At 41.2% G+C, this 19,982-nt stretch overlaps 1 protein-coding gene across 2 annotated transcripts in view; it reads right to left on the reverse strand.

Moving 5' to 3' along the window:
* The window catches only part of MTMR12 (myotubularin related protein 12), a 47,661-nt gene extending 29,891 nt beyond the window's left edge, over positions 1-17,770 (reverse strand). Inside the window, exons 1-6 of one of the 2 annotated variants that reach the window (XM_081941683.1) lie at positions 17,471-17,770; positions 7,801-7,855; positions 5,078-5,214; positions 4,491-4,563; positions 1,586-1,716; positions 235-328 (exon numbers count right to left, since the gene is read on the reverse strand). In XM_081941683.1, the coding sequence (XP_081797809.1) occupies positions 235-328; positions 1,586-1,716; positions 4,491-4,563; positions 5,078-5,214; positions 7,801-7,855; positions 17,471-17,719 (739 nt within the window). In that variant the 5' untranslated portion in view covers positions 17,720-17,770. The remainder of the gene's footprint in view (positions 1-234; positions 329-1,585; positions 1,717-4,490; positions 4,564-5,077; positions 5,215-7,800; positions 7,856-17,470) is intronic. The other variant, XM_081941682.1, reaches the window with a different exon arrangement.
* Positions 17,771-19,982: the final 2,212 nt, after the last annotated feature.

Raw genomic sequence — 19,982 nt, forward strand, 5'->3', positions numbered from 1 at the left:
GCAGTGCCATTTTTAAATCAAATTTCTGCATATAGAATATTGATAAGTCTTTTACAGGAATCTGTTGAAGCTCACCTCTTGATAATTCATGAACAGCTATTATGCAATCTATTTCTCATCAGTATTAGACAGGATAGGACAGAACATATGACCAAGTCTGTTTTAAAGAAAGTTTGTCAAGACAACAGTTATCTAGAATCAAAATAGCAAGGCAGATATATTGTGCATGCTTACCTAAATCATTTGGGGCAGCTGATGCATAAGAGAACAGAAACAAGCGTTTAAATAGCTTAGGGGTCTGTGTTTGATGAACTATGCCACTGACAATCTAAGAAAGGAACAAGAAATCATCATATTTGTAAGTCATTCATGTTAATTAGAAGAACCGAGTACCTTCCAACTTTCCTAGACTGAAGAATTTCCTAAAGTGACTATATATACCTCAAAAGGCTAAATATCAATTCTATTGAAATACCGTATATGTGGACTTCCCCTATTACCAATAGCAACAGCACTTAGACTTATATGCCGCTTCACAGCCCTCTCTAAGTGGTTTATATAGTCAGAATATTGCTCCCAACAATCTGGGTCTTCATTTTAACAACATCAAAAGAATGGAAGGCTGAGTCATCCTTGAGCCTGGTGAGATTCGAACTTCCAAATTGCCGTCAGCCAGCAGAAGTAGCCTGCAATACTGCGTTCTAATCACTGCGCCACCATGGCTCATTTGCATTAAAATATTTGTCTAGGAGATGCTGTCTAGCATACTGTAGTACAAAGGATACCAATCTCACAAGTGGCCTGCATAGCTATTTGTCAGTAGGTAGAATTTTGTTGGAGTTAACAATTAAGTCAGGACAATAGCACATGGAAACATATGCAGAAAATTCTAGAAGTCAGATTAAAGGGGTGAATGAATGAGGAGGCTGAAGATTAGGACCCCAAGTTGATTTCCCCTGTAATGCTATCTCTAGTTATAAGGATAATGATTTTTATGAAAGGAAGGTTTGGAGATGATTGAGAATGTTCACAGCTCCATGATTTGGCCATACATTTCCTGCATCTTTGTTCATAGCCTCTCTCTTCATTCTTAGCAAACATAACCAAAGCAGGTATAACTAAGTCAACGTAACCTGCAAAACTGCAATACGTTTCCAACACTCAGGTAAGAGTTCAAAGCAAATCAAAACACTGAGACCCAAGACTTATTAACAGCCACGGGACCTAAAAACATAACATTATTATACACAGTTAAGATTCTCATCTAAAAAAAAATTAAGGAACAGTCATGGAATCAATGCCACACAATACCCTATTTTTCTTCACCGTATGTTAAATCAAATGAGAAATATTCACATGGTACAATTAATTGGTAAACCAATGGTTTAGTATTTTGCAATTAACTGAAAATATGGCAAAGCCACAGCTAGATAAAGATGCTTCAACAAGGCAGGGCATTCTTTCCTATGTAATTTTCCGACCTTCTTAAAAAATGTAATTCAGATGTAACATGATTGCTCTTCATGGATGATTAGTCATATTCCAAAGACTTTTTAAAAAAGGAAATAGGTAGGGCCATAATTACCCTTTTAACTTCTTCTTCCTTGGTATATCTTAAACAGAAGTGAAACACTCTGAGATCTTTGCAGTAGATTATTATTGTTTCTGGATATTTTCTCAGCTGACCACTTAAAGGTTTCTTTTTCTCATCAAAAACTATAAGGGAAATACAGGTTAGTTTTAACATTTATTCATGTAAGCAACTTACCACTATTTATCCAGCAAATAAGTAAACTTAGATCTTCTTGTCCCAAAAAATATTCCTAAATTTATAGCCATCATCATCAGACCCTGGGAAACATTTTTTTCAATTTGCTTAAGAGACTAGAGAACCATTTAAAAATGTGAAATGCTGATATATACAGTTTCATAATGAGTGAAATACACCTGAAAGAGCATACCCATATTTTTCAGAGTATAAGACGCTCGGGAGTATAAGACACACCTTAGTTTTTGGGGAGGAAAATAAGAAGAAAATAATTTCTGCCTCTGCCTACCAGCATCCATGGTATTAAGCTGGCTAGCTTCGTGTCAGTTTGTGAGAGTTCATGACTTTGAACACATGGTAACAAGGTCAGCCAATAAATAGCATAGCAACTAAGGTAGCCAATGAGGGCTATTTAGACTCTGAAACAGTATTTGCTGTGTGAGTAACAAGGAGACAGGAAGGAGCCTGGCTCAGCTGAGGACTGAAAGTGAAACTGCTTGTGTTTTGCTTGTATTTACTGCTACCATGGAAAACCTGCTTTTGGTATTGTATTATATATTATTTTGAATCCTACTGAAACAGTTACTTGTGTGCAATGTTCCCTCTAATTTTTTTTCAGTGTGAGCAGAATAGTATAGTTTTGAGCGGCACATTTTTATGCCTGAGCACCTGAATTTTTTTCACAAATGTCACCTAAAACAACGAAATCAGTATTATTTGAAACTCAAAGTTATGTTTCTTCAAGGTACCCACTTAATTAAAAGTGTTATATAGTGTCAGTATCACTTAATAACGCTCCTGCTTAGCAACCAAAATGTTGGCTCAGGAACTCTGGCATTTGAAGCACGCAAGTCTTAAAGCTGTCAAGTTACAAGACCCTTGCACCCTTAACCCTTTAGGAAAAAAAACTCCCAGGGGTCTTCAAACCTGACAGCTTTAAGACTTCTGGACTTCAACTCCCAGAATTCCACCTCCAGTCATGTTGGCTCAGGAACTCTGGCATTGAAGCATGCAAGTCTTAAAGCTGTCAAGTTGCAAGACCCTTGCACCCCTAACCCTTTAGAAAAAAAAAAACCCAGGGTCTTCAAACCTGACAGCTTGAAGACTTCTGGACTTCAACTCCCAGAATTCCTCCTCCAGTCATGTTGGATCCATCTTCAGCTTTTTTCACAGGGGGCAGGGCTGCCGCTGAAGATGCCGACGACGAGCCCTTGCCGCCACCAAAATAACAGCTGCCTCCTCCTCCTCCTCCAACAGCACCATCACATTTGGAGTGAAGCCGCCAAAGCTCCTGCTAGCGTCCCCCTCCACTCGGAGCACCGCGTTACCCCTGCTGCCTTCTCCGCCGCCGCCATGCTTTTGAGAAGCCATGAGGCCTTTTTCCCCTGCTCCTGCCCCCCCCCGCCGCCTTCCTACTGGCTCCCGCGGCCTCATGGCTCCTCAAAAGCACAGCAGAGGAGTAGGGGGCAGGGTAACGCGGGGCCCAGCTCAGGTGCTCCGAACGGAGGGGGAGGCGCCGCTGCCATGGGCGGGGGTGCCGGCAGGAGCTTTGGCGGCTTCACATCTGCCGCAGCATCGGGTGCTGTTAGAGGAGGAGGAGGTGGCAGCAGATATTCCGGTAGCGGCAGGGGCTTTACTTTAGCTGCAGCTCCGGGCGTAAGCAGCTAGGATTGGCTGCTCAAAAGGCAACCGACAAAAGCCACTTTCCCAGAGGGGGGGGCTGTTGGAAGAGGGAAGTGGCTGCCGTTCCCCGCTTGCCGCTTTCGGAGTCGTTTTGAGGCTGAAAGGGAGCAACTAACACGTTTCCTTGTCACAAAGTGTCATTGAAATGCAATATCTTCTGTGTCTTCTCCCCCCCCCCCCCCAATACCGAGGGCGATTTAAACAGATTAAGGCCGAAGGAGATAAAGCGAAAGTACAGTTTGTTAGCGAGTCACTCCCCCCCCCATGTCTTCCTCCTTAAAACCTGTAGTGGCAGGGGCTTTACTTTAGCTGCGGGGCCGGGCGCAAGCAGCTAGGATTGGCCGCCCACAAAGGACCTCCTCCCCGGGCTTGCTTTCCTGGCGTCAGTCGCCCCGCGCTCACCAAAACAAGTCCGGGGAGGTCCTTTGCGGGCAGCCAGTTCTAGCCGTCTGCAAAGGACCTCCCCAGCCTCCGGAGCCTGTGACAGCAGAAAGCACTGCGCAGCAGTTGGAAACTGCTGCGCGGTGTTTTCTTGCCACCTGCGCGGGCGCGCAGCCGCACATCTTAGAGGGAACAGTGCTTGTGTGTGCTTTCTGAATGCGATTGCTGCTGCAAACTCTTACTGACCTGGCTGGTAAGAGTTTGCAGCTGGGAAAGCTATAAATGGTGATCACATGAGGTGGAAACAATGGAACTGTCATAAATACATTCTAGCTGCCGAATACTGTACTTGATTTTTGATCCCTTGATCTTAGGCACTCTGCAATCATCGTAAGTGTGAAAATTGTTCATCAGTCCCAATAGATTTAATTAGACTTTGCTTTTATATCGAAATGTGATTTTGCTTACTATTTCTTATTCTTCGTCACTTTGCATATATTACATCACAAATATGCATAATTTTGTAATTAAAAACAATTAAAATATTAACATTACATTAAAAAAATATGTAAATCAGCCAGGTTTGACAAAACTGAACATGTATTTCTGATTACCAAGTGTTATAATTAAGATAAAGCAATTATTAATGCTAACCTACCTCCATAAAGTTGATCTACACATTGAAGGGTTATGTCATTTTCCTCCAAGATTTTATTTTTGAACTGCGGTTCCTAGGAGAGGAAAATGCCTTAATTTTTGCTTAACAGAACACAATTTAATAGGATTTCTCTTTTACTATCAATACAATAGAACATGTATTCAAAAAGTTAATTAGCTCTTTTTATTTTAGAGTATTAACCCTCTAAGAACTAATGAAATAGAATATCATCAACATTACCAAATACAGCTGAATCTTAACCACAGTTTATTTCCCTTTAAAGCTTCTAATCCTTCCCAGAACTGTGCCAAAACCAACCCTGGTATTTTCCACAAGTAGATCCAGGGATTTAATATTTTCACTTTCTGCCAAAAGTGTTCTTAAAGTCTTTAAATAGATCACACATTCAAAATTATAAGTTGTAAAATTGTACTAAATTCATTATAGGGACAGCAATGGCTTAACTTTCAAATATTCTTTTATAAAACATCATGCCTGATTCATTACCGAGATAAAAAGTACACAATCATCATGTAACAGAGAGAATTTGCCCACCTAACAAACAAAAACTAACTTTGTTGACTTACTTCCTCTAAAGTGGCTTCTTCTCCAAGGAATGAAATCTTGAAGTTTGTGCAAATAAGTTTTCCAAAAGTGCCACGATTTGATCCATCGTCTTGTACAAATTTCAAAACCATGTTTGCTTCACAAAGCACCAGCTCACCTAAAGGAAGTTAAATTTGCTTCTTAGTACATTGCAGTGAATTACTTAGATTCTCAAATTCCAAGTTGCTCAAATGCCATCACTGTAGATATAATGAGCTACATAATTAAAGGGATTTTGCTACTACTATTGCTCTAAACTGGAGAAATACTAATTCACTTTAAACTGAACTATCAGATCAGAGTTAAACACAGAGCACAGTTAGCCTTAATCTGAAATCAAACACAACATTATAAGGAAATTTTGTACAATACCTCTAAATTAGGACTGTATTATAAAAAGGAACCTCTCTTCTGCACTTGCATCCATTTAACCCAGTGATTCCCAAAGTGTGCGCCGCGGCTCCCTGGGGAGCCGCGCTATAGTCATAAGGGCGCCGCGAAGCCGGGCGCCCGCTTCCCTCCCTCCTCTCGGGCTTTGGAGGGAAGCTTCTGCAAAAGCCCGGGCATGACAAGTCTCCCAGGCTGAAATTTGCCGAGCTGTACACGCGCGCCTGTTTTCCACGGCGTGGAGCAGCGGCAAGATTCTGGGCGGCGAGCGATGATTCCGGGGGGCATCAGTGGGGGGGCAGGGTCCCCCTCGCGTTCCTCATCTTCCCGGATGGCCCCTGGAATCATCACTCGCCGCGCAGAATCTCGCCGCTGCTCCACACCGTGGAAAACAGGCGTGCGCGTACAGCTCGGCAAATTTCAGCCTGGGAGACTTGTCATGCCCAGGCTTTTGCAGAAGCTTCCCTCCGAAGCATTCCGAGGGAGGGCTGTAAACTTCCCTCCGAAGTCTTGGGAAGTTCTGAGGAGCCCCCCAAGGCAAAACGCCGCTGCCAGGTAGCTAAAAGTACGTCTCTGATTCGTCTCTGATTCGTCTCTGTCAGTCTCTCTCTCACTCCCTCTCTCTGTTCCTCTCTCTGTCTGTCTGTCTCACTCACACACACACACACACTGTGGTGACCACAGTGTGTGTGTGTGTGAGTGAGACAGACAGACAGAGAGAGGAACAGAGAGAGGGAGTGAGGGAGGGAATCAGAGAGAGACTGACAGACAGACACACACACACACACACAGGGGGAGGGAGGGAGAGAAAGATAGACAGACAGAGAGAGAGACACACACAGTGAGTGATTAAGTGAATGAGTGAGAGACAGACACACCCACATACACAGAGTGACAGAGAGAGAGGAAGGGAGGGGAGAGAGATAGAGGGGGACACACACACACACACACACACAGAGAGAGGGGGGGAGGGAGGGAGAGAAAGATAGACAGAGAGACACACACAGAGTGATTAAGTGAATGAGTGAGAGACAGACACACCCACACACACAGAGTGACAGAGATGGGGGAAGGAGGAGAGAGAGACAGAGATACAGAGAGAGAGAGAGAGAGAGACAGATAGACACCCAGAGAAAATGACAGAGGGAGACAGAGAGGGAGGGAGGGAGAGAGAGACAAAGAGCCAGAGAGAGAGAGAGAAAGAAAAAGAAAAAAAGAAAGAAAGTGGGAGAGAGAGATGAAAGAAAGAAAGAAAAACAACATATGACCACAATTGAGCCCAAAATTTTGGTTGCTAAGCAAGAGCGGCTCTCCAAATAAATTTCAATCGTGGTTTTGGCGAGATTTGGCTCAGTTGAAAAAAAAGGTTGCCCACCACTGGGCTAGTGTGGTGGTTAAGTTACTTTTCAAAAGCTATTTTTCTGATCCAAGATTTGAGAAGTTGTGCAGCGAACAACAAGCCCATCCATCCCATTAATAATTTTAAATCATTAAACGATGTTCAATAAATTGTGAATTTAAAGCTCGTGTTTAATTTATTTTTCAATTAACCTAACCTTAACGAACTAAAAAGTAGATTTCCAAATCCTTAAAAAGTCAAAAATTAAAAAAAATCGGATGTACCTATTAAGGGAGCCGCGGAAAAAATCCGAAGTGTTATGGGAGCCGCAAACCGAAAAAGATTGGGAACCTCTGCATTTAACCAATAGTCTCTGCTATTTTTATAAATATAAGGCAAATAGATTTGTTTTTCAAAGTAACACCATGTGTCTTTTAAAGCAAAGACAGTTTATAAGTTACAGAAATTGAAAAGTAGAATAACAACTGAAAACAAAATCACAAGATATCGTGGCTTGGCCATCAAAACTACACGATTATGGATGAAACATGTAACAGTGATACCGATTGGCATTGGGACACTTGGTACCATGTCCAAGAATCTTATAAAGTACATCAAGAAATTGCAGCTTCCTGCAATGACACCAATGGAACTGCAAAAAACTGAGCTACTCAGAACATTGTACATTTTAAGAAGACACTTGGTTGATACCTAGGATCATGGCAGCAATAGTATCAGCCACTAGCACCAGTCAATGGTATTTGTGATATATTTTTAAATCTTCAGTTGACTGAGTTTCATGTTTAATGAATAAAAAAGATGATAATAATAACATTAATACAATAATAAATACAAATATTTGTATTTAGTTCATTTGTTTACATATATTCCTTAGAATTCAGATTATCTACTTAATTGTATCATGTAATGCACAATTACAGCATCCAATGTTGTGCAATATTATTTCTTTAGCATTACCTGGTAACAAGTGAGGTACCACTTCTTTTTCTATGGGTTGCCTCACATATACTTCCTAAAAGAAAGGACATTGCATTAGTTCAGATGTTAAGTAAAAAGTTACATATTCAATAGACTGAAAACATACTTTGAAGGCAAATAACTTCTGCTGCGTTACACTGGCACGTAGAAAACATTTACCAAAGTTATACAGTAACTGAAACCAACCTAACAAAAATGTGGAGAATTGTAAGCATATAGCAACAGCACAGATTACCATTACAAGAAAGCTACAATAATCTATTACTGATGTGTACTATCCTCTGCTCTCTTTTTAGTATTAAATATTAAAAGAAGGAAAACAAAGCTCACAACCCAAACAAGAACGCAATAAAATTGCTAATATTTAACTAGTGTTAAGAAAGCATTGGGAGGAATGATCATGTCCCAAATTACTCAAGAAAAGAACTGCACCTAGTATATAATACATTATGGTCATCAAGCCTAAGGAACTAGCAAAACCTGGTTTGATGGCGAAAAGGAGTATAAATTAAGGATTTCTAATGTTTGAAAATGTGTCTTGTTTGATTGTTTTCTATTTTATCTGTTGCTTACAATACTAGGAAAGACCATTCATTCCAGATTTGGGAGAAATCCTGGCAATCAAAATATTAAATTTCTATGCCACCAAACTGACAAAATTATTGGTTTGACTCCCTACAAATTAAGTGGGAAACAAAATCATAGCTTCTAGAATTTTAGTTGATTCCAAGCAGTTCCACTTTGGTTCACACAATCAGGAGGGAGGAAGACTCACAGAGCCACCAGTTCTTTGAGTCACCATTTCAAGCTACTGTTCCCCAACCTCTGCCATAGAAATGTAAAAATGCAATAGGGGACTTTCTCTGCAAACCCCAGCCAGATCCAGCCAATTTTCAAATCAGACGCAAAGCACCTGGGCTGAATCACCTGGAAGGTGTGGCTTACTTTGCATTTTAAGGGCATTTTGCTTTCACCAGCATCCTTTGTAAAGATCCCTATGGTTGCTTTGTAGAGCCCTAATATGCAGAGTTTCAAACCTTCCACTCTCCAAGCAAAACAATCTGAATCATTTGAATAGTTAGTTTGCTAGTTCTTATGTTTGTTTTTCAGATCTCATTTGAAAAAGCTGATATTTTTTCTTTCTTTCTGCAATTTCCTTTTCTATTCTCAACTTACCTAACAACGTATTGATGTTGATGGTGTTGTCATCAGTCCTGCACAACGCAATAGCAACTGGCAAAAGTTGCTCAGAAGGCACATTGTTGCCATCACTCATCCCTCCAGCTTTTGTTCTCTTCCTTGTGGTCTCTTGCAGGAATGGGAGGTGATAATGAAATCCCAGCAATACCAGCCACAAAGCAGGAGCCCAATCCACAAGGCTGCTGCTCTATTGGGACAAGCTGGGACAAGCTCTCTGAACTTGGTTTTCAAGCCCCCCCCCCCACCAATCAGAACCTTTAGTTGAAAACCTCATGTTTTTACAGTGATATTTCTGTCACTCTAATATAAATCTCTAAATAGTTCACTCAGCACTCTTCAAATGGCTCAAGGTTGTTAATGAAAAAAAAAAGCAAACCCATTTCTACATTATAAATTCATTCCAGATCAATCACACACACCAAATGTCAGTTCAAACAAGTTAGTCTTAACATTTAGTCTAAACTTATAACAACAACCTGAAGTCTGCATAGTCAAGAAAACAAATCAATGAACCTTCACTACATATTTCAGGTTAACTAAAAGTTGTTATATCAACCAATATGAACTAAATGAGTAAAGAAACACCATTCACAGATTTATTTCTCCCACTTACAATTTTACTCTCACTTATATTATACTAAGGGATGTGGTGGCTCAGTGGCTAAGACGCTGAGCTTGTTGATCAGAAGGTCAGCAGTTCAACGGTTCGAATCCCTAGCACCGCATAATGGAGTGAGCTCCTGTTACTTGTCCCAGCTTTTGCTAACCTAGCAGTTCGAAAACACATAAAAAATGCAAGTAGAAAAAAAGGGACCCCCTTGGTGGGAAGGTAACAGTGTTCCCTGCACCTTCAGCATTTAGTCATGCTGGCCACATGACCATGGAGATGTCTTCAGACAGCACTGGCTCTTCTGCTTAGAAACGGAGGTGAACACCGCCCCTTAGAGCCGAGAACAACTAGCATGCATGTGCGGGGAAAACTTTATCTTTATGCTTATACTAATAATGCAATATCAGGAATTGGATTTATGCCATGAATAAATGTTTAAGGTCAATACGTAACAGTTTCAGTTCTGACTGTTCCTTTTTACCTTAGAGAAAAGAGCTAATTTGTTTTAAAGATTGTTGCATTTTGCATCAAAAATATTTTGACAACTGTCAACAGGAAGCCAGCCAAATATAAACATAGTTAACCATGAACGTTGCATACCAGCAAGTTTTGTATTGTCAAAAAATAAAGGACATTAATGTTCTCAATATTTTTCCAGAGAAAAATACAAGCTCCCCAAAACTTAATTTTACCACTTTAGTATCCAAACTGAATGTGGACAATACTTTAAAAAACACAAAAAAGGCAAAATACTAGTAACCAAAATAGAAACCAATGCTTTCCTTTAAATTACTACAGAGCTAGTTCGTAAGCAAAAATATAAACAAACACCAAGACTCTAAATTTACAGTTAAATTGTTTCTGTTAATAAGAATAATTTTTTTTGCTATATCTCCTAGTTCCGGGATGGCGAACCTATGGCACGCGTGCCGCAGGTGGCATGTGGAGCCATTTGTCAGGGCACGTGACTTCAGCCTTTTTTGAGACCATTTTTGGCCTTCCCCAGGGTTCAGAAGCTTTATAGGAGCCTGGGGAGGGTGAAAACAGCCTCCCCTGCTCCCCCCCCCCCCGGAGGCTTCAGGAATTTCCCTGAAGCCTCCGGAGCACAAAAACCAACCCTACGACCAAACTGGAAGTCCATTCCCAAATGTCCAGTTTGCCCATAGGGCCGGTCTTTTGCACTCCGGAGGCTTCAGGGAATTTCCTAAAGCCTCCGGAAGGCCTCGGGGGGGGGGGGGCTGTTTTTGCCCTCCCCAGGCTCCTATAAAGCTTCTGAACCCTGGGGAAACCTCTGGAGCCTGGGGAGGGCAAAAAAAGCATGAAAAAAATGGGGGGTAGTGTGCACTGGTCATGCACGCATGCGCACTGGTGGTCACGCATTGTATTATGGGTGTGGCACGCCCGTGTGCAACCGCCTTGCACTCCCCCCCCCTTTTGGCATGCGAGCCAAAAAAGATTCACCATCACTGCCCTAGTTCTTTCAAGTGACAACAATGGGAGAATTAAAAAAAATTGTATATGAACTGACCAACAGTTATCAAAAATAGTGAACTATGATAAATGCTAAAATACTCATAACTTTGTTCAGTCTTAGAAACTATATAAAGTTTCCTGAAATCTTGAAAATCTGGTGTTATCATTCATTTTACATCAGTTAAAGGAAAGATTTGCACAAGGGATTTTACCTTTTGGGACTATAAACCTACAAAGCTATAAACCACCCCCAGTTGTTTAACTCAGGGGTCTCCAACCTTTCTAGCTTTGTGGACCAGTTTGGGGGGGGGGTTCCTGTGGAAGCACAGGCATGCATGCCTGCGAAGCTCCATTTACACAAGTGACGGGTGCACCCACCGTTCATGCAAATGGAGCTTCCCACGCAAGCACCCACCGCTTGTGTGGCCTGATTCCAAATAGGCCGTGGGCTCATGGCTTAGCCTACTAAAGGACAGGCTAAATTGACTCCAATACCAGTTCCCAATAATTTTACCAAAAAAACCAAAAGATCATCAGTTTAAATATAGTTTCAGACTGCTTAACTGAAATTTGAGCAACAGAATTATTGAGCACAAAATTCCTCAAACGTTTAACTATGCTGACCGTAATGTGAATTAAGCTATGACATTTGCTAGGTGATCTTAAGCCAGTCCTTCTCTCATTCTGACTTTCTCATTAAACTGCTGTTTAAAAAATGAGAAAAATTGCATAGACATTATTTGATGTTTCACAATTTCATAGTCTACTGGAACATATATAACCCTCAATAGAAGAGTTATTTTAACTTTCATACCCCAATGTTCTCCTCAAACATAGTCTTTCTCACAGAATTTATCCTGCACAATAAAGCTATGTATCATTATTATCCAGGGAGGATTCCTTAAATGAAATTTGTACATTATTTTTGCAACAACTAATGTTATGCTTAGCACCATCTAAATTTATTTTACCATATACTCTTCCTTCCATAATGGATTATCATGAAGCTTTAAAGAAATTCACATACTAAATGATGATGTTGAGAATTTAGACAATTTGAATATCACATTATAATACTTTAAATATGAAATTCAGATTGTTCAATTTACGTTATGTCTCTCTCTAGGAAGGCATGAATAATGAAACTAAAAAACAAGTATAACCAGTATGGAGCTGGCCTGAAGGGCAGGTTCAAGTATCTTTATTAAGAAACAGTTACAGTACTATCGAGGCAAGCAGAAGAATAGCAGAAATATTTCTGCATTTCTTTTTTCCACTTTTTTTTGGTAAATTTTGACTTTTTCTTCTTGCTTTCCCCCCTTCCAAACCCCTCCATTTTTGTTACTTTGCACTTTATCTCTTTTTAAAATGTAATATTTTAAAGTGATTTTTTTTAAACAGCAGAAAGGTAGAGTACTAGCAGAACATAACTGTCAGAAGAGATTACGAAAGCCCTTAATTTTACAATACGTAGACCGATTTAACCATAATATTAACTGGAAATCTGTGAGCATCTAGATCAGTGTTTCTCAAACTTGGCGACTTTAAGTCCTGTGGACTTCAACTCCCAGAATCCCCCAGCCAGCATAGCTGGCTGGGGAATTCTGGGAGTTGAAGTCCACAGGACTTAAAGTCGCCAAGTTTGAGAAACACTGATCTAGATCAAGCTAAATCCAAAAAAAAAATGCTTGGGAAAATTTGGGACTCACAAATCAGCCATTAACAGGCGCATAAATATTTGCATACCATTCAAAAGAGACAATAAAAAAAGCTAAAAAGGAAACAAAGACCATAATACCTCCTAGCCAGCAATTATACCCAAACAAGTAAAGAGTCACGCTTGATTAATATCAGACATACAAGCAAGCAGTAAACAGCCCAATCAGGCACCTACCAAGGAAAAACATCACCCCCACCAACACTCACAGGGGCAACTTACTGTATAGAGAACCCCCATTCTTTTCCAGAATTGAAGATGTTACCCAGCTGGATAATGTAACTGCACAAGAACAACTAAGCTCAGACAGCATCAAGGACTCCTCAGTTTCATTAACAGTATCCATCTTCAAATATAACTTGTTGCATTTGTTATATCTAGGATTTAAGTTTTCCAGAATCAGTTTAATACTCTTTCAACTGCCCACAACAGGATGTTCCCTGTATGTGCCCAGACTGAGTTATTACTAAGTTACTAACCAAAAGTCCTCCTAGCTACACCATTACCAATTCACGTAATCAGAACATTCTGAACAGAGTTGCAATTTTCTCTTCAAGCATTAATCAAAAAGCTATAAAGGAAGAAACCCATTTTGGGCTCCATTAAGTGCAAGCCTCTCCACTTTCAATGGCTTCTTCCCTGGTTTATACCAAATAATCTAATATCCTAATTCTTTCTTATGAGTTTATTGGCAGATTATGTATCTTCACTGTATTCAAGATTCCTTTCTACTACAGCCAGCATTTTAAGCTAACTAGAAGCTCATGGTCAAGATCCAAACAAAGCGATTTTATCTGTGCTAATTGTTCCAACAAAAAAATTATTTGCTAGTGTTCCAACAATTACCACATTTTTCAGAGTATAAAACGCACCAAGATTTTGAAGAGGCAAATTTAAAAAAAAAAAAGGTTTTTGCACTCTGCAGACCTCCCCAAAACAGCCATTTTTTGTCAAAAAAGGGGGGGGACATGAATAGCCTTTAAGAAACTTGTAGAGTGCTCCTGGGGGCTAGGGGAAGGCAAAATGAGCAGAAAAAACGGCCCATTTCCCCCTCATTTTTGCCCTTCCCAGCCCCGAGGAGCACTTTGGAAGCCTCCAAAAGGCTATGCATGGCCATTTTTGCAAAGGGGGCGGGGTTTTGGGAGACCAAAAATGCTGTATCCAGTGTATAAGATGCAGCCAGATTTCCACCCTCTTTTTTGAGGGGAAAAGGTGCATCTTATACTCTGAAACATACGGTACTTTATTTCTAACCAAAGGATAGAAACCTGTGAGAAAGAGTACACGAAAACAGTATTCTTATTATGATATACTGAACATAAAGTAGCCAACTTCATGTTGCCTGAAAGTTTATGGTTCAGTGAGTCACAAAAATACAAAAAACTTACTTGAGTAAACTATGGTATATTTAATTATGGGAGTGTCATGTGAGCACAACCAATGCCATTATTTATATCCTGCATACAATGACTACATCATCCAAATACACATTCATTATACCAGCCCCTTGTTCATATTCTGGCCGTATGCTGACAATCTGGCTCTGTGACAAATTACCACTTTTTGTTTCACAATTCATTAGAAATATTGGAAGGTATACTTTAAATACACTGTTTCCAACCCCGTTCTTTTTTTGTAGAATCAAGAATGAATTTCTTTGGGTAAATATCATTTATAAACGGCAAACCTCAAAAATAGAAAGGTATATTTCTGCTAATTTCATTTTTTAAAATAATAAGTGGCTGCCATTTTAACAAATGTGCTTGAAAGCAATAAGATGGTCTCAAAGCTAACTATTATTTTTGATAAATGACAGTTCAGTTGTTCAAGTGATCTACTAATCTACATAATAAATGGATAAGATGCATCTAGACTTAGATGCTGGATCAAGCCACAGTTGAATCACAATGAATTATCTAGTTTTTTAAGCCAAAGTTTAAAGCAAGTTAACTTTTGTAAACTGAGCTCCCTCTTTTGTCCAGACCAACTCTACAATACAGAACAGGAAGCTACTTAAAGGTATCCATGAGGGAATGAGGTGTCAAAAAGCAGGTGCAAGCATATTTTAAAAACATATCTCAAACATTGCATTTATGTAAAAAGGAGTTGTGCTTCAATCATGTCCATCATCTTGATCTTTTGGACAACCAGTGCTTCTGAAAGGAAGCACTCTCCTAACAATCTTTTCAGGTCCTCTGTATTCTCACAAATACCCTACAGCTCATACATAGGAAGTGAAACAGCTGAAGAAAAGATAAGTTTCTTTACATTTACTTATCCCAGGGGGATCCAAAATCTTAACTCCCAGGAAAAAAACAAACAGGAAGCACTGACCTAGTCAGGCACTCCAAAAATGAATATGCTTCCCTTGAGCTGCAGATTAGCCCATTATGTCAACATGCCCAATCAACATTTTTTTTACAACGCCCACATTTTATTAACATACAACCAATTTGGTTAAGCAATATGTAATAAATTTGCTTTTCAAAGCATTGATGTCATTAATGGAATTTGTCATGATGCAACCATGTAAAAATGAAAATATTTTGGAACATATATCCCTTTCAGCATGTTCTTCATGTAAACTTATGTTACAGTGGAAAAAGGAAATTCTCCAAGGGGAGCAAGCAGATTCCAGTGGTACTTAGGACTCTATGCTATTTTATCTAAAGTAAACTAGGATTGTCACCAGATAATGGGGAGAAAATACTTAGGACAGTATGGATGTATTTGCTTACTAAAATCTCAGTGAACATATTGAAGTGGGCTCTGGAGAATGCAGGCACAGACCTTAGCACAACCTCAACAAAGATACAATTTTTAAAATGTGGCACATTTACTTTGCAGCACTGCAGTTTCATTTTCAGTCTACCTACCTACAGTGAGTCTTATAAGCACCTTAAATATTAACTAAGACACCAGCCTGTTCAATCTTACAGATGTACAATAGAAGCATTTTAAGATCCTTTTGAAAGAACCCTTAGGGGAAAAAAATCCTATGCCCAGAAATAAAGAATTTCACCCAAGTATTTTATTAGTTCTGGACACAGCTTTCTGCAATCTTATTCCTGAAGGAGCTCTGAAACTGAAGCAGAGTTTAAACCTTAACTCACCTCTCTTCAAACTTACTTTTTATTTCTTCCTCTGCTACATCCCTCTCTTTAGCTTTTAAAATGAAACTTGAAACACGGGCTTGGCTGTAAGCCCATCCCATAATAATACACTGATTAAAGTATATAAAAACCACATGCTTTTCCTGAGGAAGCAGATGCTTCCAGTGGGCAATGTATGCTCCTTCAGAGAGATGCACCCGGGAAGAAGAGAATAATAGCTTTATTGTCACTTTGAAAGTACACTAATTGGAATACCTTAAAATGAAATTTCGTTGCATACAGCTCTCAAAGGGTCACAGGCAAATCTTCCCAAGTTTTACCCTCCCTGCTCCGTTTTTCTTTTTCCTTTCTTACTAACAAAAGGGAAATACGGGAAAATGACACAAGAAGAGTTCCCCCCCCCCCCAACTCTGCTCAACAAATAATTCCCTCGCCACTGTCAAACTATTTACTAAGTCAGCATTACTATTACTATTAATCTTCTCATCGGTCCTATCATCCATCTCCTCCCACTTATGACTGCAGGACTGTAACTTTGTTGCTTGTATCCCTACGATTTATATTGATATTGTTTCCTGATTGCTTATTTGTACTCTATGACTATCATTAATAGAATAGAATGGAATTCTTTATTGGCCAAGTGTGATTGGACACACGAGAAATTCGTCCTTTGGTGCATATGCTCTCAGTGTACATAAAAAGACAAGATATATTTGTCAAGAACTATACACTACAAGACTTATTGATAGTTGTAGAGTACAAATAAGCAATCAGGAAACAATATGAATACAAATAGTAAGGATACAAGCAACAAAGTTACAATCATGCAGTCGTAAGTGGGAGGAGATGGAGGATAGAACCGATGAGAAAACTAATAGTGATAGTAATGCAGCCTTAGAGAATGGTTTGACAGTGATGGGAGAATTATTTGTTCAATTAAGTGCTGTACCTTATGATTCGTTGCGAATGTATCTTGTCTTTTTATGTACACTGAGAGCATAGGCACCAAAGACAAATTCCTTGTGTGTCCAATTGGACTTCGCCAATGAAGAATTCTATTATCCTCTGTTTTGGCAGCGCCAGAAGCCCCACCACCACCACCGCCTTTTTCACATTTAAATCTGTTCCCCTCCCAAACCCGTTTGCTAAGTCCTCTCTCCTCCCGAGGGTTCGTAAACGGAGAGGACGCCGGTTGCCAAAAGTAATAAAACGCTCCTTATGGGTTTTGAACCCCACACTTCCTCCCCCATCCCCCCAAAACAAGGCTCCCTTGAAGAAGGAAGAGGGACCCCCATAAGGATGGAGAGGCGAGCGGGGCTGGAACGGCGGCGGCAAGCCCTCGCCCACAAAGCAGCCAAGTTTTCCCCTCAACAGGACGACGAAGCCCCGGAAGAGCAGCCGCCGCTGCTGGCGCCGCCCGAGAGGAAACCCGGGAACCGAGCCGCCTTCGCCGCCGCCGCCGCCGGTCTCGCGGGAACTCTTCGGAGCGCGTCTCTCTCTTCTCTCCCCCCCCCCCCACCCACCCATTCGCCTCACCTCAGGGCTGATGTAGGAGACGAAGGAGGGCTTGGCCGGCTTAGCCCCCGCGCCCACCCCGGCGCCCAGCATGGCTTGCCCCCACGAAGTCCCCCCGGCGGCCCTGCTGCTGCTGCTCCAGCCGGTGCCGGCGGGCAGGGGCGTCGGCAACGTCGTCGGCGGTGTCGGCAGCTCCTCCCAGGAGGATTCCACATCCTCCGCCTCCGCCAACGCCGCCCTGTTCCGTCTCAAGTAGTTGATCCCTCCCATCGCCGCGACGGGCCCCTGCCTGCTCTCCCGCGCGCCTCGCGGCGGGCCCTCCCTGATCCTCCCCATTTCTGGAGGAAGGGACCCGGAGGCGGCGACTCCATTGGGCCGGCGGGACTTCAATCAAGGCCGTTGGACCGCCCAGGCCGCGAGGTAGGAAGCGGGTGGGTGGGGGCCTTACGCTCTGATCCTGGAGGGTTGGGAAGAGCGAGAAGAGGAACCAATCGCAGCCTCAAGAACGAACTCCGATTGATAGTCGCTTTGTCCAATCAGGGAAGCAAACGCCTCTGCGGCTCCCTGATTGGCTCCTTCTCCTTTTTTTTTTTCTGCTGGAAGTTCGGACTTTGAATTGATTGCCCGTGCTCATTGTTTATTTACACACAAACACACGTAAAAATGCGCTCAAATGAAGTTCTTTTTATCACGGACAGTGCATTTTTAAAGTCAAATATACGATGAAAAAATTTCAATACATTTTTAAAAATTCTACGTTAATGCTAAAATGTATAATTCTACTTTAAAAATATTCTTAGGGGTTCGATTAAGGCCTGACTAGGTGGCTCAGTGGCTAGGACACTGAGCTTGTTGATCAGAAAAGTCAGAAAAGTTTGAATCCCTAGTAGGGGTCTCCTGCGTGCGCAGCGGGTTGGGCTAGATGACCTCCAAGGTCCCTTCCAACTCTGTTACTGTTTTAAACTGTGTACAAATATGGTATTGTAGGTAACACACATTTATTGTAAAAGATGACTGAAAGGCAGCTGGGTGACTTTGGACCAGTCTCTCTCAGGCGAATATTTTACAGGGTTATTGCAGGGGGGAAAAATGGGTACTCCTCGACTTACAACAGTTCATTTAGTGATTGTTCAAAGTTACAACAGCACTGAAAGATGTGACATGATCATTGCAGCATCCCCCTGGTAATAAGATCAATATTCAAATGTTTAGCAACTGGTTCATATTTATGATGGTTGCAATGTCCCATGTGATTACCTTTTGCTACCTTATGACAAGCAAAGTCAATGGGGAAGCCAGATTCACTTAACAACTGGGTTACTAACCTATCAACTGCTTATTCACTTAACAAATATGGCAATAAAAATCAAAAGTGGGGCCAAATCAGTGGTGGGTTCCGGATCCCGTTGCAACCGGTACGGTTGCAAGGAGCCCCGGTGTACTCCACCTGAACGCGTGCGCATGCATCGTACCTGCCAGCGACGCCTCTGCAAGCCTCCGTGACGCTCCAGCTGCTCGGCAGAGCAACGCGCAGTGCTGTACGCACCATGCACATGCGTGGAAGTGCTGAAGGCTTTAAAGGACATGTAAGGAGCTTGGGCAGGTGGGTGAGTACCTGGTGCTCCGGGCAGGCTCCGGTACACCCATAACGGGGCGTACTGTCTGCAACCTACCACTGGGCCAAACTCACTTAACCAATGTTTCATTCAGCAATGAAGGAGCATTGTGTATGGTATATATATATATATATATATGTATGTATGTATGTATGTATGTATGTATGTATGTATGTATGTATGTATGTATGAAAAACGGCAGCTCCGATCACGCTTCACTCGCACAAGCACAAAGCCGAAGGCACCAGCCTGAAGATGATGAGTGTGACTTCGTCGAAACGTCGCCAAGATACTGTCAATTTTACACAGGAAAAGACCCGAATACGTCAAGACCTGCATACCTGTACCCGTGAAAATCTACAAACACACACACACACGCAGGTCTTGGCGTATTCGGGTCTTTTCCCGTGTAAGATTGACAGTAATTTGGTGACGTTTCGACGAGGTCACACTCGTCATCTTCAGACTGGTGCCTTCGGCTTTGTGCTTGTGCGAGCAAAGCATGATCAGTGGAATGTGTGGAATGCCAAGACCTGCATACCTATACCCGTGAAAATCTATGAAGACAAATATCTATCATCTATCTATCATCTATCACTATCTATCTATCTATCTATCTATCTATCTATCATCTATCTATCTATCTATCTATCTATCTATCTATCTATCTATCATCTATCTATCTATCTATCACCTATCTATCATCTATCTATCTATCTATCTATCTATCTATCTATCTATCTATCTATCTATCTATCTATCAATCATCTATCTATCTATCTATCTATCTATCCTATCTATCTATCATCTATCTATCTGCTGGTCTTGTTGTATTTGGGTCTTTTCCCATGTAAGATTGATTGATCAATCTTACACGGGAAAAGACCCAAATACAACAAGACCAGCATACCTACACC

This window comes from Natrix helvetica (genome assembly GCF_964273705.1).
Source record: "Natrix helvetica genome assembly, chromosome: 2".
Lineage (NCBI taxonomy): Eukaryota > Metazoa > Chordata > Lepidosauria > Squamata > Natricidae > Natrix > Natrix helvetica.